This window comes from Nanorana parkeri, unplaced genomic scaffold (assembly GCF_000935625.1).
Source record: "Nanorana parkeri isolate BGI_ZX_2015 unplaced genomic scaffold, ASM93562v1 scaffold1372, whole genome shotgun sequence".
NCBI classification, from domain to species: Eukaryota; Metazoa; Chordata; class Amphibia; order Anura; family Dicroglossidae; genus Nanorana; species Nanorana parkeri.
In genome coordinates this window covers 354,548-371,083 of record NW_017307640.1, presented here as the reverse complement: position 1 = coordinate 371,083, position 16,536 = coordinate 354,548, and the positions used below count along the sequence as shown (strand labels likewise).

Sequence of the window (16,536 nt, the reverse complement as noted above, 5' to 3'; positions counted from 1 at the left end):
CATGCTGTGACTTTTAAAGAGAAAACCCCTGGCATTGCTTGCATGCTTGTTGACAGCCTGTGTGTGAGGTAGAAGGTTGATGTTTTGCTCCTCTTCTCTGCGCCACTGACCAATGACAATAATACATTTTTAAAAATACATAAAAACACTGTAAAATATTTTAACCAAAGCACCTACATTACCTTGGCACCAATAAGTCCTTCTTTCCCAGGTAGGCCAGGCTGTCCTGGGATGCCAGCTTCTCCCTACAAGTATAGCACTGATTGTTAGTTATAAAGACAAGACAAATACAGTCATCCCCATGTAATATATTTTTGCCCATTGGTCAGCTATGAATAATACACTATATCTTTATAGGCAAAGCTATAGAGCGACCGCAGACCTGGAATCAGATACCACAGAATTATAAATTAATACAATTGCTGCTTACCAATTCACCCTTCCTTCCTGGAATACCATGGCGGCCTGGCATTCCCGTGTCACCCTGGAATGAAAGTCATTCAATATGAATAAAGCACCCAGGATTGATATCTGAACACATTTTTAAACCTACCAGGAAGACACAACTAAACTTCTTTAAAGCTTAATTCCAGTTTGGGCAATAAACTTAAGGTGGATCTCGCTGGCAGCTCTGTAATAATAAAATGCAGTCCTGGCTGCTATACTCACCTGATCCCTAGGGCTGTTCCCTGCAGACTTACTGATCTAGCACTGTGGTGCCACTCCTCTTCTAGGGTTAATGAGGCCTGGCATCACCCAACCCAGTTATTGGGAGCCCAGGGCATCAAGGCTCTGCCACCTGCCCTTGGGCTCACAGGGGAATGCTGCAGAGAGTGGCACCATGTCATTATGTTAAGTCGCTCTCTGTTGTATTTAGGATTGTTCCAGAGAAAAGACAGGGTGATGAGCCATCACTGGTCGCAAGATCGATGGAAGACGATGGAAGAAAGGTTAGGGGGTAAGTATGCTGATGATCTTATATGGTGAAGGTGTAGGGCTCCAAGGAGGGCAAATGAGGGAGGGGGCAGGGAGTGAGACCCAAGCCAGGGGTTGGGCTTTAACAAAGCATAATGATAATGTGCCATGCACAGCATAGCATAGCTTCCAATCAGATTTCAACATATCAAAGCTTAATCAATACATTGTATTTGGCTGCAACGATTCCTCACACACTGTAATTCATGATTTACTTACCAACTTAACATCTAGGCCTCTTAATTGGTTATTGAACTCTACATAGGCTGGTGGTATCCATTAAAGTAGGCCAGTACCGAATGTTATGTTAGATCTTGTTGGGATGTATAAATAAAAGTGTACCTATCCCGGAGAAAATATTGCTAGCGCCAGCCACATGACCAAAAGCCTAGCACTTTGGTCACATGAGCTCTACTCAAGGGGAAGATCAGCCAGTCGAAATTCTCTAATACTACCCATTAACAGAGAAAATGTGATCAGAAGGCTAGGCTTTTATGCATTGCAAAGAAGTAGAAGAAGCTTCCTCTTGCAATGTAATTCCACAAAACAGTGACCCAGTCCCAATTCACACAAATCACTCATTAAAACTCTACACTCAAAACTGACTTGTAATAGACATTTTCCCAGCTAATAAAGTTGTCAAGAAAACATATCCCAACATTCTAAGAGTTTACTGGTTGTTTGTACCCAAATTGGAACTCTCCTTTAAGGGTTTCAAAATGTCAGAGGTATTGTTTATTTCATATAGGAAATTAAGCAAAATCACCTTGTCTCCTTTCTCACCATCCTGGCCACAAGCTCCCTTAATGCCGCGGTCTCCCTGGAAAAAAAACCAAGGCAGTTAAACAGGGACAGCAAAAACATTTTTCTCAGCATACATTGTTTCTGGTTCTTAAATGACCAGTTCAATTTAAACAGATATTGCAGTTTTTGGTAGCTTCTAAAGCAATAAACCCCCTGGAAGTCTTTTTTTAATTTCTCAGGGACTCTATTGCTGAGATGTCCACACTGAGATCATGGGTCTGCACATCCCCTATGCCCATTATAAAGGGCTCCTACCATCACTGCTGGATCTTTAATTTATTTTATATTATAGAAAATCTAATGAGTTACTGGAACACACAAAGCACCCTAAACTCCCAGGTAGACAGTACCAGAGCCGGGATTGATGGCAGGGTGACCTTGCTGTTGGAATATGCAAGACCTATAAAAAGCAAAAGCCTCACTATTCCCACCATGCTCCAATTATAACTAAACTATCATATTTGATGCACTGATCTTTTAAAGGCTGGTTAGGAATACCATTAAATACCCACATTGCTCTACCAGGCACCTGACCTGACATAGGTTTCTTACCTTTGGTCCTCTTAAGCCATTTAGACCAGCATCTCCTTTCTCCCCACGTGGTCCAGGTAAGGCATCCTTACCTGGCTTACCCTAAAAAGAGAAAAGAAGCAATATTAGGTAACAAATTAATAGGTCAGGGGTCAGAGATGTTGAATAGCAGCTTTAGATTCAGTTAGATCAAGGATTCTGTGAGGAGTTTGACTCCAAATCATTATGTAAACAAAAGTAGATACTCTACTTATGAGCAATCAAACTAGATGTTGACAAATTTGCTTCACATTTGCTGTAAAAGCATCCAAGTGCCATCCGGCAGTAAGAACCTCCTTGACTTGACTAGCAGTCATGTAGAATGCTAAGGACCTCGAACAAGTTAAATGTCCCCATGGGACATGTCACCCCCTATACTTGCCCCCTCCTTTCCTTCCTGTATTGACCTTATGGTTAATGATTTCTTTAACTGAAGTAGTATAATAAAGCTACAGAATTGTGCCCACTTTCTCTGCTGGTTTCTCCTTATCTTCCAGTTCCTGACCTCACCTCCCTCTTCCAGACACAGAAACAGCTCTTACCAGAAGATTTCACACTGCTTTGATCTAACGGGCAACTTTTAAAACAAGAAAATTACTGGATGATGAAATCTGGATGGAAATTAAGCAACCAATGAGACTGTAGTTTCAACATCTGGGGTCTTGTACAAGTTTGGATCTTCAATCAAGCTGTTATCTCCCCTCCCTTCCTTTTTGTCACAGCTTTGACTTTATTGGGGGTGTTGTTGCCCACCTGTGTGGTTGGACAGTGTTTCTGGTGGCACCTGGTAGTATGGAGCAGATTCTTGGTGGTTTGGTTAAAACTGTAACGTTGGTTTTGGTCTGTGTGTTTAAAGTTCTGGTATAATGAGGTTAAAAGTAATCATATTCTGTTTTAAACACTAATAAAGGGCTGCAGCTATTATTTTCCACACCTAGGTATCCTGGTTTAAATTATCGTCATTATTGATCATTTTATCATTATTGAGTTTGTTACTATGTGGGTGGTTCTCTCATTTCATCTTGGTGTCATTTGGAATGGATGTTAAGGTTGTGTGAACTGTCTAACCCCAGTTATATATCATAAGCCATAATAAAAAGTGAGTATTAGCTAAAAAACAAAACAGGCAAGTGTATTATATGACAAAAAACGTTCACTTACCGCCTCTCCCGGTTCACCCGATTCTCCAGTCTCACCCTAGAGTAACAGACACATAGAAAATACATTGCCTTATTAAAGAGACACAATGTGGGGAAATGTAATTCAGAAATGTTCTGATTATGTTCTGTTTTCATTTTTCTTGACATACACTTTATTACAAGTGAAAAGATAGTGGTCTTTGATATCTGAAGTTCCACTTTAAAGATGTGGAGGCAACATGTGAAAGAATGTTTTCAGAACTGCACAAAGCCTTTGATGTAGAACAGAAGTTAGAAATTATCATTACCTTTTGTCCACCTGGCCCCCGAGGACCTAAAAAGCCAGTGGCGCCCTTGTCTCCTGCTTCTCCTTTAACTCCCTGCAGACATGTATTAAAAGGGATATTACGTATGTTTCTTTCTCCAAATAAAGGAAACCTTTAGAACCTAAGCACAGTAATTTTATATTTCTCTTTTCTTCCAAACAAATAACCAAAGAAATGGAGAATGAAAGCGATGCGTTAAAATAAAAGCCTGAGAGTGAGAAGCAGAGCATTCATCAACACTTCTAGATACTTTCAGACTGTGCTAGTGCTAGCTTAGAATTCATATATACCATACTGACATGTATATCACAATATTCCCTGAAGGTATACATTTAACACGATGTTTGTCAAGAGGAAGGAACATTAAGAAATCCTCCATGAGAAAAATACCCTTTGTAATCAGTGGCAGGGACAGTGGGGTGCCAGGAGTGCCAGGAACACATAGGCAGTTGCAATTGTGCCTTGCTCTGTTGGGTGGAGTGATTTCCTCCTAAATTATAGTTTCAGTAGCAGTGGAGAGAGGGAGGGCTGGGGGGCTTATTGCCGGGGGTTATCATCGCTGGCCCTGACACTTGCTGGGGCTTATTGCTCGGGGTTATCATTGCTGGTCCTAACACTTGCAGGGGGTTACTGCTTTCCCAGACACTTGCAGGGGGTTATTGCTGCCCTGCACGTGCAGGGGGTTATTGCTGCCCTGCCACGTGCAGGGGGTTATTGCTGCCCTGACACTTGCAGGGCGTATTGCTTTGAGTTGTCATTGCTGGGGGTTATCATTGCTGGCACTGACACCAATGCTGGGAGTTATTACTGCTGCCACTGACACCAACAATCGGGCTTACTCCCACAACGTTTTTAGTGTACCCCAAGGCCCCATATTGTCTAAACCATAGCAAAGCAAAGGGAGAAAGTTGGCACACTGCAAGCCATACACCATGAATCAATACCCACTTTCTGACTACACCCACACAAGGACACAGCGTGCAGTGAGCTACACGGGCCACATATTTGCAATCGTTTTAAGGCGAGTGGCAGGTGGCCCAGGTCATTTTTATGCCCTCTAATAACAAATGTAGAACTGATTTGAGCTCTTTTGGACCAGCAATGTAACGGACACTGCTACATACTTCTAACCACGGGACTCTGTACGCTTCAATGTGCTTATAAGGAGGCTGCAGTCTGTGTTCTTACGACACTGTGAATGGTTTCTATATACTGTATATTGCATTGTTCATTTTCAGACTACAGTAAGCATTTGGTATGTGTGCTTTTATTATAACAAAGGATTCAGGGTCAGGGGCTTAGTTCCTCTTATTTAAAACTCCCAGCACCAGCAAAGCACCACCAAAAAACAATTGTCTGGAGCCATCTGATTGTAATATAAATTTCTCATTCAGACAACCACTCTCACAAATCCTGAATCCATTTGTAGGTCCAACAGAAAACATGTCTGTATTTTACCCTTTCGCCGCCAATTCCTTGGTCTCCTTTATCCCCCTTTTCTCCTTCAGAACCTTTCAATCCTCGTTCTCCCTGGAGGAAAATACAGATGTCAGTATACATAGAAGACAATCAAACATTTTAACATGCTAATGAGTAACTGATCCCTCAAAGGTAACCTGTAAGCACAGAAATACAGAAGCTGCCACTGCTAACTAGTTTTTTAAAGGAGTTTCAGCGTTTTAAATTTTTTTAAGGTTGCCATTTTCTTTACTACCTGAAGAGTCACTAACCCAGAAGAAGTATGTAGCCCAGTGTCATTCAACTTCTTCCCATGAGCCTAGGCTGTCATGGACACACCCCCCTGGAGCGGGCTGGGATCACACTACAGCTTATTCACCATTATGTGCAGTAAGCACCACCCATCCCTGGACAAGAAGAAGGATCCTTGACGTAACTTGACCAGCCAGAAGACAGCTGGGTTCAAGGAATACATTTTGGAAGTGAAAAAAAATAAATAGTTGCAGGTAGAGGTTCAGGGGATTGGGCAGGGAGGGAGGTTACCAGGGGACTGGAGAGTCCAGGGGGCCAGAGACTGGAGATGAGCTTCAAGTGCGGCTGACCATGAAACACTTGAAACAAGGGTCCCTGATGTCTCACTGTTGCATTATCAATAAAGATTTAATGCGCACAATCTAATGGTATGTGCCGTCAACTTCTCTGAATGTCACATACATAGTGACGTTTCAGCTTGCATACTTACTCATAGGTTAAATCAAGAATGAGTCCAACATTAAAAAAAAGTGCCGCAATCTCAGACCTATAGATTCATTTTAACAAGGTCCACTTTTTTTTTAGCAGGTCAAGGTTTAATAAGGAAGTTTTATAACTTTTGTGTTTTATTAGCTACAACCCAAAACACGTACAGGCTATTATAATTATTATTGAATGTCGTCAAGTGAATGTCGACTCCTGGTGACCACATGGAAAATATTAAAATTCTTCGCCCACACTGTATCAATGTCATATGTCCTGTAGCACTCCTTGCTGGATATCCCAAGATAATGTCGGGTGCTCGAAATGACTGCTGATGGCGCTGCTCACAGTAGAATTTTAAATAGAGATGTCATCAGCACACCAGCACAACACTTTCCAAGTGTCGTGCTGGAAGCAGAGTTCAATGAAATGTGTTTGAGAAGTGACCATGTCCTACTGTTTGACTCACCTGATCTTCAGAATTTCTAATGAAGCTATGCTATTTTTATTGGCTGTCTGAATCTCCCTTTTACTTATTTCTTCCCTGAGATCTTCCCCTAGAGACATTACTAGCCTATGGATGCAACCTACTGATTTTTAGAGATACAGTTTTCCCATATAATCTCCTAGGCAAGCAGATTTTTATGAAATGTGTTGAGAACGAGACCCTGTCCCACTGCATCATAGCCTGGCCAATTCCGATCTTTGCACGTACAGACACATTCGAATTTTGGAAAATCTTTCATCCTTGCTCTTCCAAGTGCCAGTCAGCATCATATTTTTTGACTGCCTGATCACTTGCTAACAACTGATCCAAGGAGATAGAAGCTGTCTGCTATTTCTAAGTCTTCACCACTAACTTTACCAAATTCTATGTCATGTATTAATCAACTTACCAATTCTCCTTTATTTCCTCTAGCACCGGGAGGTCCTTCAATAGTCAGAGTGTCACCCTAGAAAGATTAACGGTTATTAGAAATGTCCTACAAATAAGAGAACACATCTGATGACTGAAAGAATGAAGGAGGGATTATTACCTTGTCTCCTTTAATTCCCATGGGGCCCGCATCACCCTGGAAAAGACAGCACAGGATATAGTCACAATCACACTTATAGGTATATTTGTAAACAATTTACAGGGCCATTCACCCTGCAAATGTCTGTGAATGTTCATTTTGTGTGAATAGTGGCACAAGCAAATAATCTTATTATATTTTATTTTCAGGTCAAATGTATTGTGATGTAATACTGCAATATGACCACTAGATGGAGCTGAGCACAATAGGAAATAATGACTTCTTCCCTGTGCTCCTCAGTTCCATCTAGTGGCCATAATGAAGAGTTGTATCACAATACATTTGATAAAAAAATATATATATTAAAAACTTAACTTTTTTACATTATTTGCACATAACGAACATTCACAGATGTTCACAAGGTGAAAGGGTTCCTTCAGATTAGACTTGAGCTGCACCCTGCAAGGTGTAGTTCACCATGCTGCACCTCCTCAGGTGCTGGACAAACTTTGCTGCACAAACAACAAGCTCCGTTCGTGTCTAGGGATCACCAGAACTGTAATCCAGGCACAGGGCAGGCGAGCAAAGAACAGAAGCTTGTAATTATTTTGGCTGTCTGCATCCATGCCTCTGATCAACTGTGCTATGCCTTAATGACACAGCTCCATATATCCACATTTTGGAATAGAACCAGTCATGCAGGCAAAGCAATTGAGCTGCTGAGAAAGTGACAAGTTGCCTCTGGAAGGCTTGTCTATGTAAATTCTCCAACTGCTGTAAAATGACAGCTTAAATGGATAATATCCTACAGCAACAGTGTATGATATTTAATTTATGTGGTATATATTGTAAAAGACGCAACTATATTTTAAAGGGCAATTATAGTTTGTAAAGAGTCATATATGTGTTCATTTTGTAACGTTTTATTTTGCATAGTTGGTAATTATATACGGGGACAGCCGTCTCATCTCATTACTCATGCAGGCACTGCCATTGCTGTTTAGTAGCAATACATTGTGGATGTGCCTTACTGTTCTCAATGCAAGTCTTCTAGTCAGGTCAGCCTAATACTATGGGTTGCAATTGTTTCCAGATTTCAGCAGTTGTTGATGCGGAAGACTGGGTGCCACTGGAGGGAGAACCCACAATTCTGTATAAGTCATATAACAATAGAAAAATGATACAGCAAACATATAAAGAGGTGAAAGTTAGAAAATGAAGGGAAATATTACAATGATGAGTCACAATAATCATCGGAAATATACTGCGTTCATCCTATTTAAAAGAAGAACACAGAGCGGACTCTGAACTTGTAAATCTTACCTTGTCCCCTCGTTCGCCTCTGTTTCCAGGAAGCCCCTTATAAGACACAAAAAAAACTGCATTAGGGAAAGAACTCATTTAATGCCACAAAACAGGACAGAAGTCAGTAAAGGGGGCACTACAGAAGTACTTACAGCGGGGCCACGGTCCCCTTCCAATCCGGGGCGTCCATCTTCTCCCTAGAATGATAGAGAGCAGAAAGGGGTGAGAGCAATGAAAAAAGTAAAAACGGGCAGCACCGTGGCTTAGTGGTTAGCACATCTGCCTTGCAGCTCTGGGGGTCCATGGTTCAAATCCTGGTCAGGACACTATCTGCAAGGGGTTTGCAGATAGTTCCTGTGCCAGGCTGAGCATATATAACAGGAATACAAGGAGCATGTGTATATAATAGGGTATTTGTTCCAGTTCTGTGCAATGAAACAACTCTGTGGCAACTTCTGATAACACAGACTGCTCACTGCTCTCTCTCCTTGTGCAGGGTGACTGATCTTGTCTCCGCCCCCTCCTGCAATAAAGACCTGCTCCCACCTGTAATAAAGACCAGTCACTGCTGCTCTCTCTCCTTGTGCAGGGTGACTGGTCTTGTCTCCCCCCCTCCTGTGGTTTTCTGTCGATAGACTATAGCGGGAGGACCTGTTGGGCCCCTCCCACAGCTCTCAGGCTTTGTACAAAACAGCAATGATATCACTGCTACATTAACAAAATATCCCGGTTTGCAAAGGCATTTGGAGTACAAGAACTTGATTTATATCCTTTGTGTCTATTTAGGAATATATTGAAATTAACATTTTTGTGCCCGGAGTTCAGCTTTAAGGTAAGACCAGTACCAGGTCTAGTCTATGGTCCTGTATTACATGAAAGCTCGACCAATATGGAAAGATTCTTACTCTGGGTCCTGAGTCGCCTCTCTCTCCTCTTGGGCCCAGCAGACCAATTCCTTGGTCACCCTGTTAAAGAAAACAGAAAAACATAGGTGCTGAGCATATTCCTAAAATCTTCTGTGGACTACATCCATGTAGCATGTATGGACTATACAGTATATATATAGATAGATAGATAGATAGATAGATAGATAGATAGATAGATAGATAGATAGATAGATAGAGATATAGAGAGAGAGATATAACCTTTATTAAGTTAAAGACTTGTGTGTAGCCTGGTGGGATGGGGTCCTGGGCAATCTCTTTCAATGGGAACTCTTTCAACTTTGCACAAGCAACTCTTGAAGGACGCCCTTCTCACCTACAGCCCCACTGCCCAACAATGGCACCTGTGGCAAACATTTAGTGGGGATTTAACATTTTCAGCTTTGCACAAGCAACCTACAGCCCCACTGCCCAACGAAGGAGCCCATATTGGCCACCAGGGTGCACTCAATGGATAGTAAAATGGCAGTTGGGTGGGACTTTTCCAAAAAGTACAGTTCCTAATTACAAGTTCTCAACAGGGCAGGCAGAAGAGGGTTTTGTTGTAGTATATGCTCGTAGGCAGGACCACGGGGGTCAAGAGCTCTGGACTCAACTCTACCTGGAGATTTACACCCAAAATGACCCCTCAGAGATTGGGAAATGGAACCTAGAGCCAGACTGTAACATATGTCTTTTAGGGATGTAGAAGAATAATTGCACGGTTGTAGAATGATAATTGTACCTTATCGCCCTTTATTCCTGGAGGTCCTGGATGGCCCTTAAATAAAACATTGATATTAGTGTTAGCACAATATGCCCAATTCATAAATAATATATTCAACAATCTGGCCAGTAGGTGGCAAAACTTCTTACCGCTGGGCCACTTGCCCCTGCTGGTCCTTGCACACCTGGATTGCCTTCTCTTCCAGGAAAGCCAATCAAACCCTGAAGAAAAAGACAGACATGAGACTCCATAAAACCTCATTCAATTTACCTGACAGAGGCTGCAATTCTTACCCTCTCCCCAGGTGCTCCTGGTTGGCCTGTTTGTCCAGGTTCTCCTCTCTGACCCGGAGGACCAGGGTTTCCTGCTGTACCCTGCAGACCAGGAGGTCCAGGAGGTCCCGGCAATCCAACATCACCCTGAGAAATATGATATCATTAGTCCAATGCTTCACATAGTCCATAACAGTTTGATAGCTGATAAAAGAGACACAAACTGAAGTTCGATTCACGAAAACGTTATGTTGGTGCTCTTTTGCCAAAAAGGGCCTTAGTCATGAAGTAGTTAATATGGTAAGATGGCATAAATAGTATACATAGGTCAATTGATAATTTATTACCTACCTTCAAACCTTGTGGTCCCAGTTGTCCTGCTGGTCCAGGCAACCCAACTCCAACATCACCCTGAAAGTCAAGCATATATAACCCTGTTTAGGGATGTGTTCAGTGGCAGGTCCCTCATCTAACCTTGTGGCGGGACTTTAGAACTTACTTTATCTCCTTTTGATCCAGGAGGTCCTCTGGCCCCCTGCAAGAAAAGCATATACATTAAACCAAAGACTTGGTCCAGGCATTTGCACTACATCCTCCACTGAGTCCACTTACATTTTCGCCGGCCTCTCCAGAATCTCCTTTTTTCCCTGGCTCCCCCTAAAGCCAAAGAAGAGGAGAGCGCATTAGGAGACATGTTCTTCAAGGGTTCATAGAGGACATTTAACTATCTAAAACTGGCCCTGCCCACTAAAGAAAAGGACCTTATAATGTTTCTATGACAATCATGCACACATACAAGTTCACACAATTTGGTTGGAAAACAATACATTTCCCATAGATCGGCCTCGGACAACGCAGGCAGCAAAACAGAAAGTAAGAGGAGGTCTCCCCAACCAGGGCCTTAGACAGGGCCGGATTTCCCACAAGGCCACCGAAACCCGGCCTCGGGGTGACAGGGAGCAGAGGGGCGGCAGGGGTTTAGAATCTCCAGACGCCCAGGACATGCAGTTATGGGTGCCATGTTGGTTTATTGTTTCCTACATTTAGCCCTGTTTTGGGCAAGCAGAGTCAAATGTACAGCGGGGAAGCCCTCATTCATTTACAGGTGATCTCAGTGATGTCTTCAGGATGGAGAACGGGTGCGCATTAAGGAACCTGGCCTTGGGGCAGCAGAGAGAGTAAATCTGTCCCTGGCCACAGACAGTAATAAATCCCTACATGGGTTCTGACACTTTCCAGCAAAATGTCATTTCCCAACCTATATAAATGTTACAATAAAAGGTTTGGCCAGAGTTCTGCTTACACATCTGTTAAATATCATGCAATTTTGGTCTTCTATATACAGCTTTCATGTTTACTGTTTACCTTGTCTCCTCTTGTACCCTGTGGTCCTCTGTCTCCCTTTTCACCCTACAATACAACACAATATATTGTTGCTTACATACTCTAATTAGACAGCATGGATATAAAGAATACATACAATAGACAGCATGGGTATAAAGAATACATACAATAGACAGCATGGATATAAAGAATACATACAATAGGCACCATTGATAGAAAGAATACATACTATAGACAGCATGGATAGAAAGAATACATACAATAGACAGCATGGATAGAAAGAATACATACAATAGACAGCATGGAAAGAAAGAATACATACAATAGACAGCATGGATAGAAAGAATACATACAATAGACAGCATGGATAGAAAGAATACATACAATAGACAGCATGGATAGAAAGAATACATATAATAGACACCATGGATAGAAAGAATACATACGATAGACACCATGGATAGAAAGAATACATACAATAGACAGCATGGATAGAAAGAATACATATAATAGACACCATGGATAGAAAGAATACATACGATAGACACCATGGATAGAAAGAATACATACAATAGACAGCATGGATAGAAAGAATACATACGATAGACACCATGGATAGAAAGAATACATACAATAGGCAGCATGGATAGAAAGAATACATACAATAGACAGCATGGATAGAAAGAATACATACAATAGGCAGCATGGATAGAAAGAATACATACAATAGGCACCATGGATAGAAAGAATACATACGATAGACACCATGGATAGAAAGAATACATACACATTATGTAGGAAAAAGCAATATAAAAGAATCATTGTGCAAAACAATTTTCGAAACTCTCTATAAGCTTCTGCAAGCTCAGGAACACGTTGTGATATGTAGAGACCCTGAATTCCCTTCAGGGTGCCTTTTGGGGGTCTCTGCTTTCATTGTAAATCTCTTGGGTGCTGTTATGTTTCATTTTGAGCTTATTGTTGTCATAAATTACAGTGTTTGTCTATGACATTCCTTGTATGTCAACCGTATGGACGTGGATGCAGGAAGTTGGTACCTGAAAACCTGACAGGGGTAATGAAATGCTTACAGTATAAATATGAACCTACCCGTTCACCCGGTAATCTGTCAGCCTGGTCACTAGGAGCTCCCTGATAAAAATAATGTATTCAGATTGTTAAAACATAAAATGAAATCCTCAAGTTTGATATTCACTTATGTAAAGACACTTCTAAAAAGCAGGGTGGTACAGAATATACTACAGTCAAAATACTTAGTCCCTCGCTCACCTTGTCCCCTAACATCTACCCAGTTCTATTGCTCTGTATTTACATAAAATATTAGAGGGCTGGTAGGCTGCTGAGTCACTGCTGGGAGGGGGAGCTAAGCTACTAAATCACTGCCAGTAGGGGGAGCAGTGGGAGCTGACATACTAAGTCATTGCATTGTAGAGGGAGCTGAGCTGCTGAGTCACTTCTATTAAGGGAAACAGGAAATCTGAGTTGCTAGGTCACTGCCGGAAGGGGGAAGTAGGGGGAGCTGAGCTACTGACTCACTGATGGAATTAGGAAGCAGGGTAAAGTGAAATGAACTACTGAAGTCACTGCTGGGAGGGTGAGAGGGGTGACTAGAGCTGCTAAGTCATTGCTGGGAAAGGGGAGCAGAGTTCATTGAACTGACTTAAACTAGGATTTCAGTGCATCTCTTGTAAACTGTAAGGATAAATTGCTCCACAGTGCCTGCGGCTACAGAGGTCAGTGAAGACAGAGAACTCATTACATGTATTAATTCAGACATTTTTAAATGTATATTTAAATGCAGCAGTTACAATTATTTAAAAAAAATCTCTTTTTACATTACCCCCCTATAATCCCCGAATTCTATATTTCTAAATCCCAAAATTACAAAAGATCACAACTCATACATAATTTAATTGTGCATTCAGTCGTTTGACTCAAGAACTGTTTTTTTTGTGTGTCTTACCTTCTCTCCTTTAGCTCCAGGAGCTCCAACAACAAACTAAAATGTAAACACATGCACAATTATTTTACTATGAATCAAAGTATTAAAACACAATTAATTATTTTAATTATTTAATTTCTTTTTTTCTTTTTTATTGATGTGTTTATTCAATTTCATTTTCTTTACTGGTTATATATATTGTTGTCTGTGAATGAAGAAGTGTTGTGCCATTTAGGTGCATAGAAGCCCATAACTGTATTACCCAATGTACTTCCAGTGGATTGCTTTTGGTTTTGACATTGGTTGACTTCATCATCTATAACCTTAAACAAATATGTCCTCACCCACTGATACTCAATGTTGTTGTGTTCCCACCCCTATCCGTCCATGTGTGGGAGCCCCAAATCTAACCCTGTATAAGCTGTTTGGCAGTCTTATTGAGACTTACAGCAGGAAAATGTCTTCTACACATGACCGTGTTATGGTCTTGCAATTCACTACTTAGCCCTGAGCACTGTATCCTGGCAGCTATGGGAGAGGGTCACCTTCTCCCCCATTTTCTGAAACACGGGGCATTTCCAAAAGCAGCAGGGGAGTGAGATTAGTTGAGATTCAGTGGCTGGGGAAGTGCTCTCAAAGGAAACCACTTTGCCACTGATTTTCAAATTGCTTATATAATGACATCTTAGCCCTGCCCTTGGCTTGGCCATATTTTGGTCGGCATCCTCAATTCTTTCATATTCTTTAGCTACTAATAAGCATTTGTTGTTTACTTATCTAAATGCAGAAAGGAGAGAAGCTTAGTTCCTCGCTAGCAAAGAAATAGTGTGTTGGCCAGTTGAAGACTTACCTCTCCTGGAACTCCAGCTTCTCCTGGCTCTCCTTTGCCTCCAGCAGGACCAGAAGGACCTGGAATACCCTAACAGATAAAACAACATTCATAGTGTAAAGACGGAGATGTATGCAGTGATCTGGTCAAACTGTGCGGATCAATCAATATGTAAGATCTAAATATTGTTGCTGAAGTCCTCTGATAAGATAGTTCATGATGGTTTTACATTATAAAAGAGAATCCATTATTGTTTTTGATTAATTGAATTTATTTATTAATGTTTACAAGCTCAGTAACTGACATCAGGGGCATAACTACAGCTCATGGGGCCTCCCTGGTGACCTCCCTACTATCATTAACCTTAACATAAAGTATGTCTAAATTATGGACAGATACCCCTTATAGACTAGATAGAGTCCGGACCAATGGCTGTGTCCATTACAAGCCAGACAATGGAGTTACCCTCTACAGAAGGATGCTCCAAAATATCAAAGGCACAAATATTAGACAAATCCAGATGCAATAGATTAACCTCCCTGATGTGGCTTTATGGGACAACTAGGATTCTCCGAGAGACATAAGAACATTTAGCCCACCAGTACCATTTTTGGATCGAGTTGGCTTCTCTTTCATCACACTGAAAACCTGAGATAAAGTCAAGAGTTGAAAACTTTGGTAGATACTGTACCATCTTCCCAGGAAGTCCAGGCTCCCCGTCTTTTCCTGGTAACCCATCTCTTCCAGGCAGCCCGTTCTTCCCCGGTTCACCCTGCACAAAACACACAGTGTGCCATTCATTCAGTTATGTTTAATAGAAAGTGGATTCATCATTGCAGAAACATATACAGTATATGACTTGTGAGGGCGATTGCCCCATAACTTACCACTAGCCCAGCAATTCCTGGAGGTCCTTGTGCGCCCTGGGGATAACAATAGATGAATAATAATAGGCCTGACCTATGCTCATACACAATACAGCTGAACAAAAATGTATTGTTGTGTATATGTTCTCACCACTTGTCCAGCAGGACCAGAAGGTCCCGGAGGTCCAGCAACCCCTTGTGGACCTGGTATCCCCTGAAAAACAATGTGCAATAGGTAAGATTTAGAAGAATTATCATTTTTGTAACTCTTACTAGTTGGGGAAACCATTTATATTTCATTGAAAGTTCCAGTTTCATTAAAACCTGATGAAGGCAATGCTAGACAAATCATTTTCTATTGCAATATAGTAAAAAAAAAAAAAAAGCCTTTCTATTTTAATCTGTAGCCAGATATGATTTTCCAGCTGCCAAAAATTAAAAGGTCCCTTACCCTACTCATAGTTACATAATTCAGGTCAAAATGAGAAAAAGACACATGTCTATCGAGTTCAACCCCTCTCCAAAATTGAGGAACCCTTGCCAAACATAAAAAGGGGGGGAAAATGGCATATTCACACTATGTGTTGCCATACTGCAAGATACACGGTATGTTGTGGTACCATTTATTTTGGATGGTATCAAAATGCACATAACCAACGTACCGGAATACAGTACATGTGATTTAGCGCACCATGTGAACCATCTGTGCCCATTAAATAAGGGCATAGTCGGGAAAATAAGCATTGTGGTGCGTGGAAAACCCATTCAAAATGCGCTGGCTTACCACAATGCATGTTCACACATCAACAAAATGTCAATGGGCCGTCATAGGTCCAATTTGCTCTATTTCCTTGACCCACATAGGCATGGAAGATGGAATGATATAAGAATAAAGTGCGGATGACAACATTCAAAGCATCAAAGTTGGCAATGCGCCCTTTCTTAAAGCAGATTGTAATAAAAGGAAACAATAGTAATGCCTGCACAACTCACCCGCACACTGGGACCAGGCTCTCCTGTACCGCCCTGTAAACACAATGATCATTAATTCATCAATATTAATTATTTTATTCAGAGAAAGAAGGGTTTACAGTTCTTTTTATTATTTGTATTGCCTAAAAAAGAGCTTCAGTAGAAGCCACTATGTTCCAACAGCTCCATATAACAAGCCCCAACTGCAAAAAATATCTTATTTATTGAAATTTTCTATCTATTCGTTAAATCTTTAACCCTAATGAAGGAGGTCCCTCTGTATTTCTAAATAGACATGTAAGCTGTGGAAAA

At 41.3% G+C, this 16,536-nt stretch overlaps 1 protein-coding gene across 1 annotated transcript in view; it reads right to left on the bottom strand.

Annotated features, from left to right (window-relative positions):
- LOC108797962 (collagen alpha-1(VII) chain-like) overlaps positions 1–16,536 on the bottom strand; it is a 168,515-nt gene that overhangs the window by 23,562 nt on the left and 128,417 nt on the right. Inside the window, exons 82-107 of the mRNA XM_018569650.1 lie at positions 16,246–16,278; positions 15,404–15,466; positions 15,274–15,309; positions 15,078–15,158; positions 14,408–14,476; positions 13,579–13,614; positions 12,705–12,746; positions 11,616–11,660; positions 10,863–10,907; positions 10,750–10,785; positions 10,602–10,661; positions 10,272–10,397; positions 10,128–10,199; positions 9,997–10,032; positions 9,234–9,293; positions 8,481–8,525; positions 8,347–8,382; positions 7,045–7,080; positions 6,904–6,960; positions 5,273–5,344; positions 3,797–3,868; positions 3,511–3,546; positions 2,332–2,412; positions 1,742–1,795; positions 431–484; positions 183–245 (exon numbers count right to left, since the gene is read on the bottom strand). Coding sequence (XP_018425152.1) covers positions 183–245; positions 431–484; positions 1,742–1,795; positions 2,332–2,412; positions 3,511–3,546; positions 3,797–3,868; positions 5,273–5,344; positions 6,904–6,960; positions 7,045–7,080; positions 8,347–8,382; positions 8,481–8,525; positions 9,234–9,293; positions 9,997–10,032; positions 10,128–10,199; positions 10,272–10,397; positions 10,602–10,661; positions 10,750–10,785; positions 10,863–10,907; positions 11,616–11,660; positions 12,705–12,746; positions 13,579–13,614; positions 14,408–14,476; positions 15,078–15,158; positions 15,274–15,309; positions 15,404–15,466; positions 16,246–16,278 — 1,446 coding nt within the window. The remainder of the gene's footprint in view (positions 1–182; positions 246–430; positions 485–1,741; positions 1,796–2,331; positions 2,413–3,510; positions 3,547–3,796; positions 3,869–5,272; positions 5,345–6,903; positions 6,961–7,044; positions 7,081–8,346; positions 8,383–8,480; positions 8,526–9,233; positions 9,294–9,996; positions 10,033–10,127; positions 10,200–10,271; positions 10,398–10,601; positions 10,662–10,749; positions 10,786–10,862; positions 10,908–11,615; positions 11,661–12,704; positions 12,747–13,578; positions 13,615–14,407; positions 14,477–15,077; positions 15,159–15,273; positions 15,310–15,403; positions 15,467–16,245; positions 16,279–16,536) is intronic.